The sequence below is a fragment of the Elaeis guineensis genome, chromosome 1 (genome assembly GCF_000442705.2).
Source record: "Elaeis guineensis isolate ETL-2024a chromosome 1, EG11, whole genome shotgun sequence".
In the NCBI taxonomy this organism is placed as follows: Eukaryota; Viridiplantae; Streptophyta; class Magnoliopsida; order Arecales; family Arecaceae; genus Elaeis; species Elaeis guineensis.
Window position 1 is genome coordinate 10,005,830 of NC_025993.2, and position 22,200 is coordinate 10,028,029.

The 22,200-nt window shown below is 38.0% G+C and overlaps 2 protein-coding genes across 2 annotated transcripts; both read right to left on the minus strand.

Moving 5' to 3' along the window:
* Nucleotides 1-220: 220 nt before the first annotated feature.
* On the minus strand, nt 221-5,143 carry LOC105037948 (bifunctional aspartate aminotransferase and glutamate/aspartate-prephenate aminotransferase). Its single transcript, XM_010913587.4, is given in 10 exon segments — nt 221-566; nt 638-751; nt 844-1,014; nt 2,896-2,979; nt 3,299-3,412; nt 3,529-3,608; nt 3,611-3,776; nt 4,225-4,328; nt 4,411-4,504; nt 4,597-5,143. Coding segments are annotated over 10 exon segments (1,479 nt in total). The 5' UTR covers nt 5,005-5,143; the 3' UTR covers nt 221-422.
* Nucleotides 5,144-7,100: 1,957 nt separating this feature from the next.
* Nucleotides 7,101-18,304, minus strand: LOC105037947 (uncharacterized protein At5g49945). Its single transcript, XM_073249912.1, is given in 4 exon segments — nt 7,101-7,791; nt 7,876-8,079; nt 17,203-17,927; nt 17,930-18,304. Coding segments are annotated over 4 exon segments (1,464 nt in total). The 5' UTR covers nt 18,237-18,304; the 3' UTR covers nt 7,101-7,563.
* Between the last annotated feature and the right edge of the window lie 3,896 nt (nt 18,305-22,200).

Genomic DNA, 22,200 nt, shown 5'->3' on the forward strand with positions numbered 1-22,200 from the left:
AATGTCTCCCCGAAGACGGTAAGAACAGAAAAGGTAGATCCATGGAAGGCAAAACCCACATTTAACAGGAGGATCAATAATTTAGATCATTAATCTACAGCTCATAAACATATCATATAATTAAAAGAAAATAACTTAAAATATAACATGTGCAATATTGAAGATTTTGCAAATAATTTTCCTAATGAATAATAAGTTCAGAAACAAAATGGAGAATTCCTTTGCCCACTGAAACTTCCAAATGATTGAAGATTTTCAAAATATAGGAGAATAGTGCAACAAATTTGTAACACAGACAATTTATTATGCATTTGTGCCATGTAATTTCCTGAAGAAGCTAAAGTCAGAAAGTTAAAGATTTCAGACATTTTGTCATAAAGCTACAACAACAAAGAGCGTGCCCTTTAACCCAACCATTCCGATTACGAAACAGGGATAGGGGGCTTCAGGAGAATCATGGCTTCTTTTATTTTTTTCATTGCTGCTTGTAGTGTCGATAGGGATGCAGCATAGGACATTCGGATGCAGTTATCATCTCCAAATGCATCCCCCGGTACGAGCGCAACCTGCCAATACAAACCACAATTATTTCTACTATTAAGCGCCGAAGCTTTTCTGATTTATCGACGGAACATACCTGTGCCTCGTCCAAAAGGAACCGGCAAAGGGATTCAGAGTCCTTGATAATGCCAAACCCTTCGACTTCAGTTCCATAGTAGGAGCTGAAGTCTATGAACAAATAAAAAGCACCCTGTGATAGAATAATTGTTATTGAAGCTTAAATTAATTTCTCAAAGCAGGGGCTTAAATTGAACTATATTAACCAGAATTATGCTGGTTTACCTGGGGCTCTGAGATCTTCACACCCTCCAGTTCTCTGAAGCTTTCAACAAGGAAGTCTCGCCGCTCTTGGAATGCTCTCACCATGGTTGAGACTGCTTCACCACCAGCATAACCCAAGCCCAAAGCAGCGACACCTGCTTTCTGAGAAATGCTACTAGCACCTGAGGTAGACTGCAATAGTCCCACACGTCTTTGGTATTAGCCATGATGTATCGATAGTGAAAGTAGAACAGATATATAAACAAATTTCGACCTTTGCAATCCTTATAAACCCTTCACAAAATTCAGACTTAAGATATATAAACTTATTAGTTGCTACAATAAAATGATGGTGCCAGTAACCAAGTACATATGGACTTGACAAGGTTTTATTTAGCAGGATGAATCCCTATATGCATATACATATATAATGGATAAATGAATAACGGAGAGAAAATACCCCCTCTGAAAACTCAGAGAAAGCCTAAAGGGGAAAGGAGAAAAATCCACTGTTGCTCTAACTCACACCTGCATCTCTTCCTACTAGGATGCAATCTGCAGTTGGTTTAAGGTTAAGACCAATCAAGCACAGCCCAACCAAACAAATCCCTAACCTTAACTTGATCCAACCCATTAATTAACCTATGCAACCAAATTGTTAACCCAATCCTAATCCAAAAATTCAAATTGATTAGGTTAGATTAGGTTGGACGACCTATGTGGACCAAGTAAAATTTAGAATAATATTTGACCCATCATTTAGATGGTTCCTATTCTCCTTTGAAGTTTCAACTAGGCTGCTTGAGCAAGGGAGACTCAAACTCTTTAGCTAATTTTAATCACACCAAATTTGATCCATTTAAAACCAATTGGATGGGTTTCAATTAGATGAGATCTATCATGGAGCAAATTTGAGGCCTAATATTTATTTATATTCAAGTATAAAATATGTCTTATTTTAAAAGTTTGGTCCAAGTCAAGTAAGGATTGGAACTTTTTTTTTTTTTGTTATTTTGTTTTTCATTTAGTATTCAACCCATTCCTTGAAATTTAGTTTAGACTATGATCTGGCTAGACCCAGACTCTAGGTAATTTTCATCGCAAGAAATTGCTTCAACAATATGCCTTCTATAATGTATTCGTACTTTCTTCAATATTTTGTACACCAACAATGGATAATTTAAAATGCAAATTTACTGAAGCAATGGAGAAGTTTGGAAGTTTGCTTTCTCCTCTATGACCATAGACAAATGTTTGAGACTATCCCTCAATTTTTTTAAAAAAAAAAAGAAATCCTATACCAGTCAGCCAATTGAGCCACCATAGAAATCTAATTTACACTGTCCCAATAAACTGTTTAAACCACATTTTTTTTACCATTACTTACATTATGTCTTAGGTGTTTTGGTTTGACTCTCATAGATCTACATCCCAATCAAATGCATACGTTAATTTTCATTCACTTGCATGTGAAACAAAAGCTTTTACCTGACTTAACTTCCAAATTCAACCTCATTTACACCCACAATAAACTTTTATAATTCTAATACATGACAAAGCATTCCCATGCATCAAATGTTTCCCTTGCTTTACTAGAAATATAATTAAGGAACACATATTCTATAATGGAGAACAAGATAAAAGATATTTACAAATTAGTTCTGTCAAACTTTGCACTCTGTTGCATACTAAACTGCTTCCCCTTTACACAACCTCTATTTACGACACAAAACCATTCTCCTCCCCTCGCCACCGCCCCCCCCCCCCCCCCCCCCTAAAAACAAAAACACCACCACTGAAGAAACCAAGGAAAAAAGTAAGAGGACAAGGTTTGCTATTCATCATCATGGTTGGTGATTATTAATAGAAAAGCACAGCAAGATGAGACTTGCCAAGCCAACCCATGTGGTCACGACAAGGCTTGTTAGCTATGCCATTTCTAAATTAGATCTACTACAGAAATGTACCACATGAGTTATCAGTAACATTCAAAGACATTGACTAATATGAAGAGACAACCTAGAAGGACTTTATAATAAGAATGAAAACAAGTGACCAGGGAAACAAATTTACCTGACTTTGGATCTTTCCGCATGCTGCCACAAAGTGTTTAGGGCAAGCAAGGTAACCAAGTCGCCAACCAGTCATTGCAAAAGCCTGTAGACATGCACATCAGACTTCAGCTGACAATTTATACAAATATTATAAACTTTCGAGCCTGCACAAGCATATGTTTATGCTCCAGTAAAACCTGTGTTTGATTGGATTTAGTGCCTGCTGATTAGAAATTATAACAGGAACGAATGCATGTTAAAATTCCACATGGACCATAAGGTGGATGAAGCTGTGGTTTTATAAAAATGCTGCAGCCAAAAGCTTGAAGGAATTAACCCTTGGCTTGGTATTCCAAACACTTGACTGAATAGTCTTTTTATTGCTAAAGCGATAGAAGAAATCCACATAAACAATTGATTACCTTAGAAAATCCATTCACAGTCAAAGTTCTTTCCCACATTCCAGGCAGTGAAGCAAAGCTTGTGTGTGTTGCTGGTGGGTAAATAATATGCTCATAAATCTCATCAGATAGTACCTGAAAGGCAAATTGTGGTAAACACTAAGCTCAGTATCTATAATACGATGCACATTTCTTGTGAACTTTGCTGTTCTAGCATATACATATGTGCACGCCCTCTCTGACAAGCTTACCAGGAGCCTTGGATGCTTCCTTACTATATCAGCTATCTCCTCAAGCAGCTCCTTTGGATAAACAGAGCCAGTAGGATTGATGGAGAACACAAAATCAGCAGCCTTGATTTCTCATTAAGCTTTGAAGCAAGGTCCTCTGGTTTCAGAAGAAAATTATCTGATATGTTTGTGGGAAGAATTACTGGTTTTGCATCAGCCAACCTAGCCATCTCAGGATAGCTGACCCAATAAGGTGCCGGAATTATGACCTGGATAAGGAAATAGTGAAAAATTATAAGAGATAACAGACATAAAGCAACAAATATTTCTACCAAACATCTACAATACTTAATAATAATGTCCAGACTATTGAAACATTGTTTCATATGACATTCATGCTATAAATATAAAATTGAACAGAAGACAAGCTTCCACATAATCTTCCTCTAGTACTCCATCAGCATGAGAACTGCAAGTAACATTTGCAAGTAGTTAAAAATCATATTGTCAGTTCAATGCCGATTATATACAAGTTCAACCTTTCAACTGATATTATATATTGCTGTAAGTTGAACATAAGAACAAAGAAGTTGCTTGTTTGATCCCAATCATGGCCAAATAAGCAAACAAGGAACCATGAGTAACATTGAAGCACCCAAACACATCAGTCCCATAAGTGATCCTCACAGTATAACTGAAATGGAACAAAGACTTCACCTCATCCCCTGGCGAACAAACTGCAAGCACGGCTTGGTTGATACACTGCTTGGCCCCATTGCTCACCAAGATCTGATCGGGTGTGTATGATAAGCCATTCTCCTCTGCCAACACACAAAAAGAAGCATAAATAAGTATTCAAACCTTCGAATAACCAACTTTGAAGTTAAGCTCAAATCCACCAACCCTGGAGTTTGTGGCAAATTGCCTTCCTAAGCTCCAAAGTTCCGGCATTCGGCGTGTACCTCGTGTAACCTTCTCGAATAGCATTAATCCCAGCCTGAAAAACCCAACAACCACACGACCGATTCAAAAAGATCCAAACTTTCCTCAATCCAGATCAAAATAACCAAATAGTTCCAAAAGATTCACCTCAGCAATGGCGGCGGGCGTATCGAAATCCGGCTCCCCGGCCGCCAGCCCGATGACAGGCACGCCAGACTGGACGAGGGCGGTCGCCTGGTCGGTGATGGCCATGGTCTTCGAGGGTCTAACGGAGCTCACCCTCGGGCTCACCGTGGGATCAACGGGCGCCATCGGATCCGCGGAAAGCTCCGATCTCGCGCTAGCTTTGACCGATGGAACGCGTTCCCTCCGGTCCCAAGAGCCTCCGAAGCGAAGGAAAGAAGAGGGGAAGTCGATGGATCTGGAGACGGACAGGGCTTTCGAAAAATTAGATCCCGGAAGGGATCGGAGAGGAATTCGGGATCGAGAGGGGAGGGGAAGACAAGGAGATGAGGAGGAGGTAGCAGAGGAGAGCAAGGAGAGAGAGGCCTCCATACCGGGGTAGCTGAGGAGGAGGGAGACACGCGGGCTTTGCCGAATCCTTCCCTACTACTTAACGAGTTCTTATTCTCTTCCACCAACCCTGAAGACACCAACACCACCCCACCAACCCCGTGAAATGGTTTAGAAAAGGGGAGGAGGAGGGATACTTCTCTAGTCCAAAGTCCAAAGGCAACGGTAGGCAGCCTACCAATCTTCTCATCAACTGTGTCACTCCAAAAGAATTCTGGAGTTTGTGATAACTACACATTAGGAGGTTCATTGTTGAGAAACTAGTATTGCACACATGCAATGCATTTCATCCAAGAGAGAGAAGCAAATAACCAATTTGTCTATGAAGGAATTTGACAAATTAATGATTGGTTGAGGTGCAAACCATTGAACTAATTGTTACTTTGCACATCTAATCCCTAGAACTTTTGCCCGCTTCTTGATTTCAACAGTTATTTTATGTTCGATCCTTGGCTTGTTTAATCTCGCATGCAGGCAACTGCGATTACATCTTGAGGTCTTTTTGTTGCATCTAAAGATACAATAAAAAATGATCGCATCCCTAAATGCATGCTCTAGATGTGGCCTTAAAGATTACAATCTCCAACCATTCTTTCCAACTATCATAAGATAATAATATTACCATGACTATAGTAAAACATTATTAAAATATCATCATTATTCCTATCATAGTAGCTTTTATATAATAAAATAATAATTAATTTTGTAATATCATGGTAATATATTATATGTATGTATAATAAATGATACGATATAGTTATATGAAGATATACAAATGTAATAATTGTTATTCCATAATATGATAACATTATCATAACAATTGTCATAAAATACTATTTATCGATATTGATTAATAATTACATCAAGAGAATACGATAATTTTACAACTTTACAATGCATTATAATACTCATAATATATTATACTATATTATTATTACGCTATGTTATGTTATATTATATATGATTCATCTTGCATATTTTATAATATGACAATATAATATAATATGATAATATCTTATGTTATATTAGATTATATTATATATTATGTTACAATATACTATATTATAGTATTATACAAAAAGAAATTATTATATTATTATGTCATATAATGATATAATATAACACAACAATGTATTTTATCTCATGTATTTATTATACATTATATTTATTATATAAAAATAATATTATCATTACATCATAGTATAATGTTATAATAACTATATAGTGTGATAATATGATGATAATATAATAATATTAGTTGCAAGGTGATCGCACCCTCCAGATCAAGCAGCCAAATATAGAAATTGCAAATATAACTTACAGATGGAAACATACCAAACAAAAATTGCAAATACAAAAGCAGCATTCTAGTTGCAATTTCCTCCAGAAATGCAGGCAACCAAATTACCTCTTAGTTTTTTTACCAAAAAAAAAAAAGACCTCTTATTGTAAACATAAAATACTGTCTAGAGACCAAACACAGATTGCCTCCAGCGATAGTGTCTCTCTCTTCTTTATCCAGGAACTTACGTATGGAGATGCATTTATTATAAAAAGAAAATGAAATATAGAAAGGATGATAACTACCACATAATAGCATCACCCATGAGACGGATATTTTTTTCCCCTCTTTTTGATGCAAATGAACAGGTTGGAGTCGAAAAGGTAAATAGGGAGGGACCCAGGCTCAACTTTAAAGTTGGAATTATGTACAGAAACATACGGCTTATAATACTCTAGGTGACTATCACCATAAGTTCTCAAGAAAATCAGTCGGTGAAAATGATCATGATTATTTGTGGCCATCACAAAAATTCTCCAATAGCACACAGCAAAACAAGACAAAAAAACTGCAAACAATTATCTTGCCTACCATAGAAGCCAACTCCATATCGAGCACAAGCTAACTCCATAGCGAGTACACTGGCGAAGCATTGCCTTTCCAAGGTTCTCAGGGTAGACAAAGCCAACTCCTAGCGAGTACACTGGTGAAGCATTACCTTCAAGGTTCTCACCCATCTGCAATGTATGTCAGAGTGTTCTTGTAATGCTAACTGCAAGAACTAATAAGCTGGATATGATCGAAGCTCTAACTGCTTAGAAATCAGCTGATGCAGTTCATAACACTTAATGAGTTTATAATACTTAATGTATCGATGTGTCTCAGCTAACACACCACAACTAACAGCAAAATTCAAATATGCTACACTGCAGCATTTGCTGTGGCAGTTGTGCCAAACTACACACGTAAATCAGTTTAAATAATAACTGGACTAGCCATGCAAAGCAGTATTGGCAATCAGCGAAACACCTCCAAGAGCCCCCCGATAATCTGCTGAAAGCATTCACAGGATCTCCTGTAATAGTGGTTTAGTTGCCACGACCTAGAAATTCTGGTTTACAAATTAAAAGAAAAAAGAGCAGCATAACTGCCCCCATAGAGCAGTTATGCAGAAGAATACAACTTTGCTTGAAGTTTGGGCTGTTATGCATTAGGTGTAAAGATGCAACAAGCCACAGGAACTCATGCAAGTAGAATATCTATGAGCGGAGCATCTTAATTTTCGGCATTGACTTCTTCATTTGTCGAGCACGTTCTTTCTCTTCCTTTCTGCGAAGTGCCTCAGCACTAAGCTTGGCCTCAGCCTCTGCCACCAACTTTTTCTTTTCGGCCTTTCTCTTCTGCACTGCTTCCTGCCTGACATTTTGAAGTTCTTTAAATGCTTCTTGTGCTGCTTTTGCTCTAGCAGCTTCAGTTTTAGAGCGGGTCTGCAATACATAAGAATACCAAGAGTTAACATTGTGCATGAAATCAAGATATTTCTAACCAATATGCCAAAAACAAAAACCTACATGAGAACTTAGTTTGTAGCGTCCAATCAAATCAATATAATATGGTACAAGAGTAACCAGTCGCGTAATGTCAGCCATGTTGTTTGCATCTGGAAGTACAAATTTAAACATGAGGATCTTCTTATGAGAGCCTGGTTGCTGGTCGGAGAAATGCAGCGAGATGAACCACTTCCCAAATTTCTCGAATGCCTTCTCCCCAAATACCTGTGAGATAACAGGTTGCCGAAGCAACTTGGATTATGTCCACTGATACAGAATTATTGATACAAATTTCTATCCATAACCAAATCTATCAAGGAAATTATTTCCACGAGTAGATCTAGCAGAGCAATTGCAACTAGGTTTAGCAACAAATTCTTTTGGATGTGGGTGGGTGGGTGGGTGGGAGAGTGAGAGAGAGAGAGAGAGAGAGGGGGGGGGGGGGGTGGCAGGCAGGGGAGAAATGATTCGACGTTCAACATCTAAAGACATCAGCAGTTTCCTTCAGAAATGTGTCTCACCAGTAGACATTGCTATCGGTCTTTCATGTACAAAAGCTCAATGCTATTAAACCAATTTAAATATTCATTCTGGAAATCATAAAATCCATTTGTCAAAAAACAAAAAATAAAAGGAAACTATGTGTAAGATAGCTTGTTATATTTATTTTTTTTTAAAAAAAAATCACCATCCATGAAAGGTGCAAGCAACCATGCAAACCCTACTTCTTTCATTGCATTGCTAAATAGTTTCTGATAGCAAACAGAGCCATGTTGCAAGATTTTTCAAGTCTATAAATAAATGAGCTACTCCAAAAAGGAAAAAAACAAGGTGCAACTCCAAAATTATTGTATAATGAGACTGAGATCCACAACACAGATGAGAGCTCACGCTTTTACTAAAGCCATCAGCTATTCATTTCTTGGGCTTCAAAATGTGTAAGTTCCATCAATATTTCCATTACTTTAAAATGATAAAAAGATGATTATCATGGCTGTAATCGACATTGCAATGCTTCTGCTCCTCATAGTGACTCCTCCATCTGAAAGCTGGGTAATGATGATAATAGTGTTAATCTTAACAGCCAGAATCTTCTAAGTACAGTGATTCACCCACTTATGAATCTAGAATCCACATCGACTTCCTAAAAGCTTCATTACTTTGTCTATTTCTAACATATCCACTTCACCGCACCTGCACTCACTTCTGATTCGCCAAAAGTAGCTTTTAAGATTGTTGTTTTTTTTCTGAAGCATTTTAAGATTGGTGTTATTAAATGCTTTTCCTGACTAATGAGACAAAGCATAATGATTATGGTGAGATAATAATCACAACTTAACCACTGGATTTCAGAAAATATCACTATAGATAGCAACTTTAGAGAAAGACCTGACGAGATGGCACAAAAGTGCATCCAAGCACACCTATTGGGCCTTTTAGAATGGATGTGAACACCATCCAATACATTGAGAAGATTGACATACACAAAAGTTCTGCTATGCTTCAAGTTGGAAACAATGCTTCCAGTAATTTTAATTTTCAAGTATGCTCACTAGAAGCACATTTCATTACAACCCAGAAATTATAGCCAAATGAATAGTCTATCTTCTTTGCTGCTTTGGAAGTGACTTCCTTCCAAAGGTCTCCTCCAACTTATTATTACTCTTCCACAGTAGAGATGAACATAGCTTCAATTATAAGCCCATTCATCCTCCTCACATTTCAAAACTATCACAATTCCTTGGAGATACTTTCCATCCAAAATTCCGTTATTCACTAGCAGCAAGAGCAAAATTCTAATATCAAATGCATGTCATATTGGATACAGAGATGGACATAGCTTCAACTATAAGCCCCTCGTATTTCAAAACTATCGCAATTCCTTGGAGATACTTTCCATCCAAAACTCCGCTATTCACTTAGCAGCAAGAGCAAGGTTCAATAGTAAATGCCCTTCAAATTAGATGTAGAGAGGTTCCTGATTCAAAAATGATGCCTCCACCACTTCATCTTGGAAATGTTTTCTGTGGCATTCTTAAGAAAATATGTCTGGTTGGCCTTTGCTGGAGATTGTGGAATAAAAAGAAGATATAGTAATTAGAGAAATCTTTACAGGTATTTCCTGTGTTATAAGAGAAATAATAAAAAACCAAGACCTAGTAAGGCACAATGGGTAGAGTTGCATGTGGAAGAGAGTGGTGCATGCTAGATGCTGATATCAGGTAAAGAAGTCTTCCATAGGAGGTACAATATTATCATAAGATATCACAGGAATCATGGTTAGTGACAGAATGATATTATTATTTGCTCTTGCAGAAGTGAAAATAGAGCGATTGCTTGAATGGTGAGGATTGGATTAGGTGGCCTTTCGATACTAGTCATGTAGGAGTGGTAGCTGTGCTTGCATATGATTAGATGCTGGATGTCTCTTATAGTGAATGTTCAAACAGTTGTACTCATGGAGATAACTTTGTGATCTACCCATTAACCTCTGTATTTAAAGAAACAATGATCAGATCATGTAGGGCATAGGCATTTCAATTCTGTGAGCATGTTTTGTAGGGTTAACTGGGCAATGTAGGTTTCAGAGACATATCAAAATTTCTTTTGATAAATGTGTGGTGGAAGATTCATATTGTTGTCATGACTAGGATCTCCAATGTTCATTTAGAGGATGTGGATTGTGCACGGTTAATTCATGTGTGGCAATGAAGCTATTATATCTGTTTAAGACCTGAAACTTACCCCAATATTTAGTCAAGGAATTTGAAGATACGTGAAAAGTGAATGAATATATTACATGGTACAAAATGTCAAAGAAAGGAGAACATGTGCGTCAGTCATATGCCATCTCGTTCCAATTCCATACCCTTTGCTTGATGAGAAAATAGGTCAGATTCTACAGGATTGACAAACCTATGGGACTTAGGAATGATGGAAGGGAATAAAAAGGAAATTAGAGGGACAGAAAATCCCATGAGACGGGAATTCACCAGAGAATCCATCACCTCTGAGCGGCCTATGGAAATGATCAGGCCACAAGAGGGCCTCATCAAGCCTTTGGCTAAATTAGAGGTTCCTAGATTTGAGGAGCTAAAGACCTTCTACATTCCTCCTTCAGGAGACAGTGAATGAACAGGAGGAAAAAATCATTATTATTTTGATACAAGACGACACAAGAAAATGGTGCAAAATCCCTTTTCTTTTGTTGAATAGAATATTAGGAAGACTAGTAATCCCTTCTAAAAGTTCCAAATGAATGTTCTTGTCTTGCATTGAAGGGTGTACTAATTTTTGGAACCTAGTACCAAAAGAAAGAATATATTCAAGATGGATACTTTTACGAATGTCAACTAAGTGTCATAAATAAATGGATCCCAGTTGTTCAATCATTTGATAATCTCTTCCATTAAGGATGGCGCACCACTTCACATCCTCTAGACCAAATTTCCTAGTTAGCAGATAGCGAAGGAAATGATTAAAGGTTAGAACCATATTTTGAAAATGTTTAAGTAGCCTTTAAAGCAATGTTTGCTTATTAATGTTCGTAATTTCAATTTTAAGGCTTGCCATAAAATATTTGGAAACTCAACAACTTCTTTAACCTATAATCTATGGCTTTTCTGATAGGTCTGTCCTAAGCTTTGTGTTTTTCCTTTTTGAGGGGAGGGGGTTCAGAACATATAACATGCCTAAGAATGACAAAAGTTTATTTGGGAAAATGTAAATTATATATTATTGTTGCTCTTGATATCTTTAAAAGAACTTATGATCTTAAAGTTTAAAAAATTGAAAATCACCATGATCCATTTACTATCAATAGGTAGAATGATTGAATTGAATAATGCGAACTCAAATAGAGATCAATAGGTGATTGAGTTGTGAGAGAGCCTTTTTTTTGAGTGTGTGTGTTGGGGGGGGGGGCAGGTTCTGATACCAAAATTTAAGGTCATTATGCTAGAGGGATGCATAAAAATATCTACATGAGTGTCATGTAAGGTTATGTATATAAGATTACACATATACAAAGACAATTCAATCATTTGCATTTCAAAAGTAAAAGAATGAACAAACATGTGCATCTAAATAGCAAAAATTCTGCATTCAAAATTAGCCAAACAGAAGAATGTCAAAAAAAAAATTGTTTAAAAAGTTAAAGGAGGAAAAGCAGTCCATTGTTAGTGCCATACTTATGGATTTACATGTTTCTTCCCCGTTCTTAAATTTTTCCTTTGCATCCTTGACAAGGTCTAGTCTATGTGTAGAGTTTCTAATCTAGATGGAAAGGAAACCATTAAAGAGGAATTTTAGCAAAGTAATCTTTTATTGCGCAAAAAAGGTGACAAAGCAACCTGGCTTCATATCCCATCTGCTGTCTCTCTTCCTTACTTTCTCTTTCACATAGTCTCTCTCTCTCTCTCTCATTCCCATGAGCCCTTCACTCTCTGTTATTAGAACTACAAATTTTCCTCTGAACCCTACAGGGTTCTTTATACCGAAGGATAGTGTTACATGGACACTCATGTCCAGCTCCAAAAATCCATGTGGGATATGTATATGAGTCGGATATATATTGAATACTTGGATACAAAGTTCTTTGATAGCCACTTACACAGATTGAAAGAAAGTTGAACTCTTCTAACACTGAGTTTGATCTTCTAATTGACATTAAGAGTGAGTATTTGTTCTTTTTCGAGATTTGTTAAAAATGTGGATAGTGAAGCAACTTCACAAAATATTATTTTGCTAACATCCTTAAATTAATTGAAAAGTTTGAATGAGAAACAAGACAAGAAATGATCTTAATAAATAACATGTTTTTAATATTTAAATAGATAATGTGTAAAATATATAATTTAGTTAGATTTATATGTTATCCTACATATGCCTGTATCTCTCTTTTTCTCTCTGGCCCAGTCAAGCACATGGATATGTGTTGAAATCCAATTCTCATAATTGTGTCCATGCCACACTACCTAAGGATTGCTTACTTATGGAGGAAAGCATGCTTGAATTTAGTGAGAAGTAATTCTCAAATTAAAAGATTTTTTTTAGGTGTTCAACTTGCGAAGGAAGTAGAGACTAGGCTACATATTACGTGGATTGTTAATATGCCATTCTTATCACACAACAATATAAAGAGAAGCAAGAGAAAATGGAGGGAAAAATGGAAAGAAGGGGAGAGGAGTGCCACACATGTATACAAGAGTTTCTTGCATCATTGCCACCCCCCACAGGAAAAAAAGAAAACAGAGCAACATGTCCTGGTTTCCACTCTTCAATGGTTGGCTATGCACATAACTATCAGGTAGCTCAATTACTAATCCAAAAGACTAAGAATCCTTGGAGTGAAAGATTTCTATATGGATAAAGTTATATTTTATGATTGGACAAAGGATTTATAATAGCGTACCTTATTAAAGGGTAGTGACCAAGTCAAAGATGATTTAAGCATTAAAGTCAATAGTAGGTTTAGAGAGTGTTCTTGAAAGGAATGAGTTTTTGAGAGGACAAAGTTCCATTTAGTCATACTCATAGTTTAAACATATTATTTTATATTTGCAATTCCCTAAGCTCATTATTCTTCCATCTACCAACATCAAACCGGTTAAGACATCATCACATAAACAAGAAGGAAAGAAAGGTGGGGAAAGGTAAAAGGGGCCTAAGTAACTTTGAAAGTTGAAAGGGTTGATGGAATCATCACCACACATGCCACAATCAACTTAGCATGGATACTATTATAATGAATCTTTATCATCAAGCACTACAAGGAGTATGACACATTTTAGTTTGAAGTCAAGGAGGTCTTGAACCATTTAATACCACTATAGTTCAACTTGCTATTTGGATAATCAATTTGGTAGGATCATTAAAATCTCACTACATAGAAATTACTATTAGAGGTATGATGTTTCATAAGATGCATATTGTTCAAGATGGTGGATGTTTTGATGCTACACTTAATTGCCTAATTCTCTCTTTTCAAAATCTTCATGGTGTAATTATTCAGCAAGCTCCACTTTCAAAGTTCGATGGTTAGGAGGATACAAAGTATTAGCTTAGAACCCACCCTTCGAACTTAAAAATAAACCAGCTTATGGGCTAGACCATTTTAACTTGAGCCTGGCTTGAAGTTGTTGAAGGCTAATCAAACCTCGCCCATGCCCAAGCCCAAATTGAAATCATCAATAACAGGCAAACCCAGTTTAGGCATGTATAAGGATTCCATTGCTGGTGTTGGTGAGTTTGCCATGATAAGGGACATCTAATAACAAAATTAAAATATTCAAAATTAGAAATTATTTTGTAATTGAAAAATGTACAAAAAGGGTTTAATGGGTGTTTTGCTACCTATGCCGAAGTTGGTACTGGACCCACATGGTACACACACAAATCGGTACCAGCAACCACTTAACAGACTTGAGCCAAACATAAGGGCCTTAGACATGCCTAGTCATGGCCAAGAACAATCTAACTGTGAGTTGCAAATGCGAAGAACGGGAGCAAGAAAGGTGGGATTTGGCACATATGGTGAAGACTGCAAAGTGTAAGGATGAAGAGGGAGTTTGGCAACTTCAGTGGAAAGGAGGACAAGGAGAGGAGGATTGAGGACCAAGTGGAATGAGCTTTTTTCTAAGGGAAGGGAGTAGTGGAGACGGCCTGAAATAGCAATGATAACAAGTGGTTTATAGTGGAATTCGTCCATTCATAGGTAGCTAAAGTCAAGGCAGGTCCACAATTGATAAGTGCAAAATAGAAAGGAGGAAAGTATTTGGAAGATTTGAGGAAATAAACACTAGCCTTTTACTATCTAATGAATATGGGCCCCACATCTTGAATCAATGATCCAAAATGTCTACAAATTCAGTATACATGCACGCGCGCATACACACATACATATTTGCATGTATGTATATAATTGACACAAATATAAATAGATAATTATATTATTTTAATTACTAGGGGAAAATTTGCTAAGGCGAAGATGAAGCTAGGATTAGCTTTTCCCAAGGCAACCCAAGATCAATTTAGACCATGAAGGTGAGTCCTATCTTGGATCTAAAGCCTATTTATTTTGGGCCGTGCTTGGTACAACCCAACTAAATGGGCAATAGGCTAGTCTGAGCTCATTATCGGGCTTTTTGGATCATAGTATCTATGATATATTTCAATAATTTGTTATCATACATGATTTTTTAAGATGTGAAGAGATCTGAGATAGCAAATTAGATTGAAAATTCAGATGATCAATTCAACAATCTGGAAAAAATGTCTTAAACTATAAATATAAGTTCAAAGAAAAAATATTCTTTGTTGAGGATTTATAGGCATGGAGTCAAAATCCAAATGGAAAGTCCAAGATATTGATTGCAATGAATGTGCAAATACTAGTGGGTTAAATTTCTATCTATTTAAATACAAAATTGTAAGATGATTGTATTCATCATCACCAATTCATATCTCAAGAACTTGAGGATATCTTTCTCAAACCTTGTTCTTCACTGTTTCGTATCAATAAGTCTAAACATCCAATTAGAGGAAGGACATTAGAAAATTATTTTGCACTAGTCCCATCAATACAGATAATAGCTAGATGTGAAGAAAATGTCACCAAAATAATTCCCCATTCAACAAACATAATGTGAAGCAAACCTTACATAGTGGATGCTTCTAACAAAATTTCCCTAACATAAAATAATTTTAGCATGCTACAATTATCAACACCATTTGACTATTAACTCAAAAAATTCTACTTAATCTTTTGCTTTACAAATAATTAGAATTATTGTTATTAACAGCAATGGTGGAGCCAAGATCTTCCTCTATGGAGCAATAACAAGTAGTTGAATATAAGCAGCGTTCATCAACTTTAAATGCTAGTGCATGACATTTTCTAAAAACCGAAAATAAAATCTAAGATGACAAAAGAATATGTGCAAAAAGATGTTAATGATTTTAAAAATTTTGAAAGAAAAAGAAAAAGGATATGGGAAAATGCTTAACAGTTTGATGCATCAATAAACCGGAAAGGTGCAATTTGATCAAATTTTTTTTTTAAAAAAAAAAGGGTGAAAAGGAATAAAACCAATTCTGGTAAAAAGAAAGAAAATAATGAACAAAAAGTAAAAATGCAAATTTTAAGTAAAAATAAAAAGCAGGTATGAAGGATATATCCAATCTTCATCTATTTTACAAGAAATGATATAACAGAGGTGAAACCCCACCCTTTCTTTTCTTCTTCAACTATTTGCTTACTTTGGGGGGTGCAAAAGAACCTTAATGAACTATAATTCAGAACCTTAATGAACCACAATTTTTATTTATTATTTATCCTAGATTTCTAGATAATTCCAACCAAAATTAAATTCTCAAATTTGATGGACAAGAAGATAAAATCCTGCCAACTTATATGCATAAAAGGCATTGTTCAACAATTTTTAACAGAAGTCTAAAGAACATTAACTCATATATATTTCATCAGGAATCTATTGTTTGAAGAAATCATTTATGTGGAATCTTACTCAGCATCTCTTATGTAGTTATCCAGTGAACATTGTAGGGGAACACTTCAAGTAGACAATGAAAAGATGAAAAGGGGGGGGGTGGGGAGGGGAAGGTGAAGTAGATAATACGTGCAATCAATGCCTCCCATTCAACATTCACTAATAACAAGTTTGCAATCTTACAAGAATGTTCTCCCATGTTTAAAGTTTAACCAGCATTACAGCCATTCATTTCTCATCATGAACCAACCAAGTACAATGAAAAATCAATAGACATGTTTATCCCTACATGGTTCCAACTTTTAAAAAGAAAAATCCAACAAATACGCTTTACTCACGTCACTGTTCAAGAACATCATCATATATTACAACAACTATTCCAGCACAAGCACACATCTCTATAACCACAGCAGAACGTGGCCAAATGGAAAATTAACTGTCAAACATGAACCACGAAACTTAATTTTAGTTAAGGAAATCAGGACAATATTGTTCTAGTAAAACACATTGATGCATTTTCAGCATGTCTACCTGCATCCATTTTAATACTAATCTTCTCATTTTGTCATAAACTTCCATATTTATAATCAAATTGGTTATCTTTTCTGTCATTTTTGTAAAAAAAAATGATATCACTATATCAATTGATCTTGGACATGTCATACGGTCAACCATGTTACATCTGGTCAAATTAAATTTCTGCCTTCAATAAACATTTGCTTTTCATAAGTGATCTTTTATGGTCCTTCAGTTCAATTCAACCAATACTACAAACTATAAATATATTTACTGCTAAAAGAACTCGCCAGTCTAATCCATGGCAATAACGAAAAGAACTAACCTGATCAAGTACGGCCTCAGTAATCAGATCCCCGGCGACCTCCTTTGACTCCGAAACCACCATCAGCTCATCAGCGACCCACCTCCTCCCTGCCGGTGGTGCCGTCACCAGCGTGGCAAACCGTTGCAGGTCCGGAGCCTCCTTTTGCATCGCCTTTGCAAGCTTTCTCCTCGCAAGGGCGAGCACGACATGGTCCATCGCATCATCGTTCATCACCACCTCGAACGTGATCGTGTCCTTCTTGGGGAGCACCAGATCGAGCATCCTCGAGATCAGGTCGTGCCGGCTGCGCAGCTCCATCGTAGCCAGCAGGCCCTGGCAGAACCGCCGGCCGCTGGCATAGAACTTGAACACGTCCTGTCCCTCCTTGAGCAGCAGCGGTGTGTCCTTGCCGTCACCGGTGCCGAGCAAGCTGAAATTTTTATCGAAGATGGAGTCCTTGATGGCGAATTTGGCGGCCCAGGCGAGGGCGATCGCCTCGTTCTGGCGCCGTCCGGTGAAGTAGTTGATGGCGAAGCAGATCAGGAAGCTGATGCAGGCGATCTCGATGGAGTAGGAGCGGAGTGAGGGCGGGGTTGTGGGGGAGGGCTTGGAGGGGACGGCGGTGGGATCGGATGGGAGGGGATCGGCGGGGGATTGGGTGGGGTCGGATGGGGAGGGGGTATCGGGGATGCCCTCGAACTCGTCCTCGTCCCAGAAGTCGAGAGGGGTGGAGGGCTTGGGATGGGAGGGTTCGGAGGGGGGAGGGGGACCGTGGTGGGACTCGGGGAGGAGGAGGAGGAGGAAGAGGAGAGGGAGGTGGGGGGAGGAGGGGATGAGGAGGGAAGGATGTGGGAGTCGTCGTCGGCGTCGTCGAGGTCATCGGCGTCGAACCCCTCGAAGTCGGCGGCGGCGAGGGCGGAGTGGCGCGATAGCTCGTGGGTGAGGAGGGAGAGGATGGAGAGGAGGGCAAGGAGAAGGAGGAGGGCGTCGCCGCGTGGTGAGAGGGAGGCCGTCAGCGCCTGCGGCCACCGGATCGGGCTCGCCTTCGCCATTATAGCTTCGAAGGAACTCCGAGAGAGAGAGGAGAGGTGGGGTGGAGTTGTCGAGACGAGGACGGGGAGGGTATTTATCTTCCCTTGCGAATTCGGCCGTGCCCTCTGATGCTGTGGAAGTATATCGTACGGTGTTACATGGTAGCCGTTAAATAACGTTACAACGGTGATTACCACGAAAACTGATTTTTGCCTAAATTAGGGCTGAAATCTAATAATCTATTGGGAGATTGCATACTTTCGTCAAGCAAAACCATAATTTATAATCATTCTAACCATAATTCATAATCATTCTAGCCTTTTCATAACTATTTAAGATCAGTTTCACGAATTCACATTTGCAAAAGGAACTTTTAATATAAATTTTATAGAAACTTTTTTTTATCTCTATTGTATTTGTCCATATCATCTCAATCAAATTTTCATCACCTTATCCTCAATTTGTGCAATCCCTACAGCTCTTCTAATATATTTATTTTTTAATCTATTCTTCTTAATTTTATCATACATCCATCTTAACACTCATTTCTATCACATTCTATTTGTTTTCATGTACTTTTTATCATTATTGCTTAACATTTTGAGCTAGACAACATTATAGGCTTTACTGTTATCCTATAAACTCTATTTTAAGTCTCCATACGTATTTATCACATACTATTCTAAATGCACTTCTCTGCTTCATCCAGCCAGCTCTAACTTAATTAAATATATATATATTCATCTATTTTATATAAGAGATCCTAAATAATGAAATCAGACACTCTATGATATCTCTTGTCCATCAATGATGGAGTTGGGTTCTCATAGTTGCCAACTACCTAAGCCAAGAATCCAAGAATCCAAAAGGAGGTCTCATCAAACTAACTTATATAATGAAATGTCGCCGAAACTAGAAGGATCATATGGTTGCAATAAAAGCTGTGCCTAAGCAAATAGGAGCATGGATTCTTTGAGCTTCATGGGAAGATCAACTGGTGGGATAGAACGCACTCAGGATGATCACTTGACCTCTATGATGAATTTGTAAAGGAACATAAGGTGGCAGTCGATTCACCAAAGCCCAATGGATGCAAGATTTTGAAGCAATTACACTCTAGTTGCAGCCATGGAACAGGCCACTGCATATTAGTTTCAAAGATGATGCCACCATGATTAGCAGAAAATTAGAGGTTTCTTCTACATTCAACATCGAGTTCTCTCTAATGGAAATTGAATTGCCACAATCAAAGCCTAAATGAAGGAGTATGATCAAATTACTGAAGCTGTATCAGTACAATCTAGAGCTTGAAGACAGTCAAAGGTACACAATCTATATAACCAGCTAAAGATGACCTAGTTCGCAACCAGTTCACTGTCAATGGCAATCAAAAGTGAACAAGTATAGAGTCATCTCACCATCAATTCATATATAGCTATATGAACTGAAGGGGACCTTAGTTCTTCATCAATATATTTTTTGTTTGAGACTAACCCAAACTAGGTCTTAGATGCCATCATAGTTGTCCATGCTTTCCTGCATATGTGTCATTCATATGCCTAAGACTTGTTTGGGTAAAAAGTTGATTGTACTATAGTTGTGGTGTGACTAATAAAAGTAGAACATCATCAACCAAACTCAACAATTTACCACATAGAAGCTCATCATCATCATTATCCATGCTTCCAAGCATATGTCAATATATATGCCTAGAACTAGTTTGGTACAAAACAAATTGTTCCATATAATTTGATGTAATTAATAAAAGTGCAACATCATCCACCAAACTCAACTACTCACAATCAATGGATCTAAGATTGGCGATGGACAGAGTAAATTCTGGCCTCATGATGGTTACTTTAAGTAGGTGTAGCCAAAATTAACACATGCATCTATGCAAAAGGAGGTCAAGCAAGCCTTGGAAAGACCATAAATTGAACAGTGAAGTGGGCAAATCCTCCTATTTTATGTTTTGTTGTTTCTTACTGTTGTTTGTTTTATTTCTCTTACATCTATTGTCCCAAAAAAAAAGTAGGCAAATCCTCATATGCATGTCCAACGTACTGTCAATGTCTGGACATCCAAAGATAAGAATTTTATATGCCTCAGTGATCTCAACATTGTATCTATTCAAATGAGATACAGTAAGACTATGTAGTATGATCTAAATTTTGATGAAAAAACTATCTATATCCCTTGTCAGTTTGCATGGGCAGGGTGGTGATGGGTACAAAATTAGCGGTTGGATAGAGACTGAGCAAAAGGGGCATCTTGATGCACCCAATTCAATTATTGGAGCATTGGAAGGAACCTTTAGCAAGCAACATACTGATACACCAGTTTCATTTGTCCATGTTCAAATCAAAAACCATAATATTGCTTCTTAGAAGTCCGAGAGTTTTAAGTATTAGAAGAGAAAAAACCATCAAATTAACATGTGCTTAGCAAATAAAAGCCATGGTAATGTAAATGTCCTGGTACTAATCTTTGCCCTTGCAAACAGATCTAGCCAAGTTTTGTGGGGCAAATAACAATGCAAGCATGTATAATGTTGTAGTAGGAGTGGCAAAATATGACTCGACCCACCAACCTGATCTGCATTCAACCTGCCATAAGTAGGTTTGAGTTTGGATTAAATGGGTTCGGATCATAAATGGATTGACTTTTTTAACCCATTTATTAAACGAATCGGGTTTGGGTTTAAAGTTTTCAATCTGTCCAGTCTATTTAATCCATTTATAAATAGATTATTGGGTTTGGACTATGAAATATAGGCCAGGGCCATGGGTTTGGGCCACGAGGATACAGGCCAGGGCCATGGTTTGGGCCATGAGAATACAGGCCAGGGCCATTTATTAAATGGGCTCCATGCGGCCACGCCCCCACGTTTCATCCTTTTCGGCTTTTTCTTTTCTCCTTCTCCTAAAAAGTCCTAGGGCGACAGAGCCTTCACCCCTTTCGTGATCCGTCACTGCCTCAGTGCCTCACCCACTCCCTCCGTCACCTCCCTCTCTCACATGGAATCTACCTCGCTCCTCCCCTCTTGCCCTTTCTTTTGATCAAACTCACTCTTGCCTCTCGATCACTCTCTTTTTTCTTCTCTCTCTTGCTCTCACTGTCTCAGATCTTGTCGATCTTTTGGGAGAAAATGGTCGCAGTGGGGGCAAAAGGAAGAGGAGAGGGGTGGCTCTGTTGATCGACGGAGTGGAGCCACCAAAAAAGTGGATCGAGCGGCTGATAGGAGAGAATCCGATGGTGATCTTCAGCCAGCGGCCCATCATGCGTGCTCCACTGCTCGGAGCCTTCGGTGGCGATGATGGCCCTCCTCCACTTGTTTCTCCTCCTTGCAGTGGTGCTTCACTGCTTCTGACTTCTTTTGGTCATCGACAGCAGAGATCAATGTGACGGAGGTCCAGTCCAACAGTCTAGAACCTCGAGCTTGACAAAGACGATCGATCGGGTGGAGCTGGAGGCGGCCGAGAGCACAGCGAGGGTGGAGGCCGGAGAGATGGTCGAACGGAGATGCAGCGAGGGCGAAGGCGGAGACGGTTGGTCGCAGAGACGGAAGTCACAAAACAGATTTTTTTTAAATTTTTTTTATAAACAGATGTTGAGTTTTATTTTTTTTAAAGATTATAAACGATTTGTAAACAGATCGGATTGGATAATCCGTTTATTAAATAAGTCGAGTTCAGATTTTAAAGTCTAACCTATTTATTTAAACAGGTCGGATCCGGGTTCAAAATTTTTTGACTCGACCCGTATCTAACCCGACCCATTTATATCCAACCCAACCGATTGCCACCCCTATCTGGTAGTAGTGGATAGTCTTCATGCTATTAGAAGAATGTGAAGCCCCACATGACCATTTCAAAGTAAAAGGAAGCACCTTCAAAAGTTGCCAAATTGAGGGATGGACAAGTTGCAACAATAAACTTACATCCATAGCAGGTTCGATATATGATCAAAGACTAAGAAGGCAAC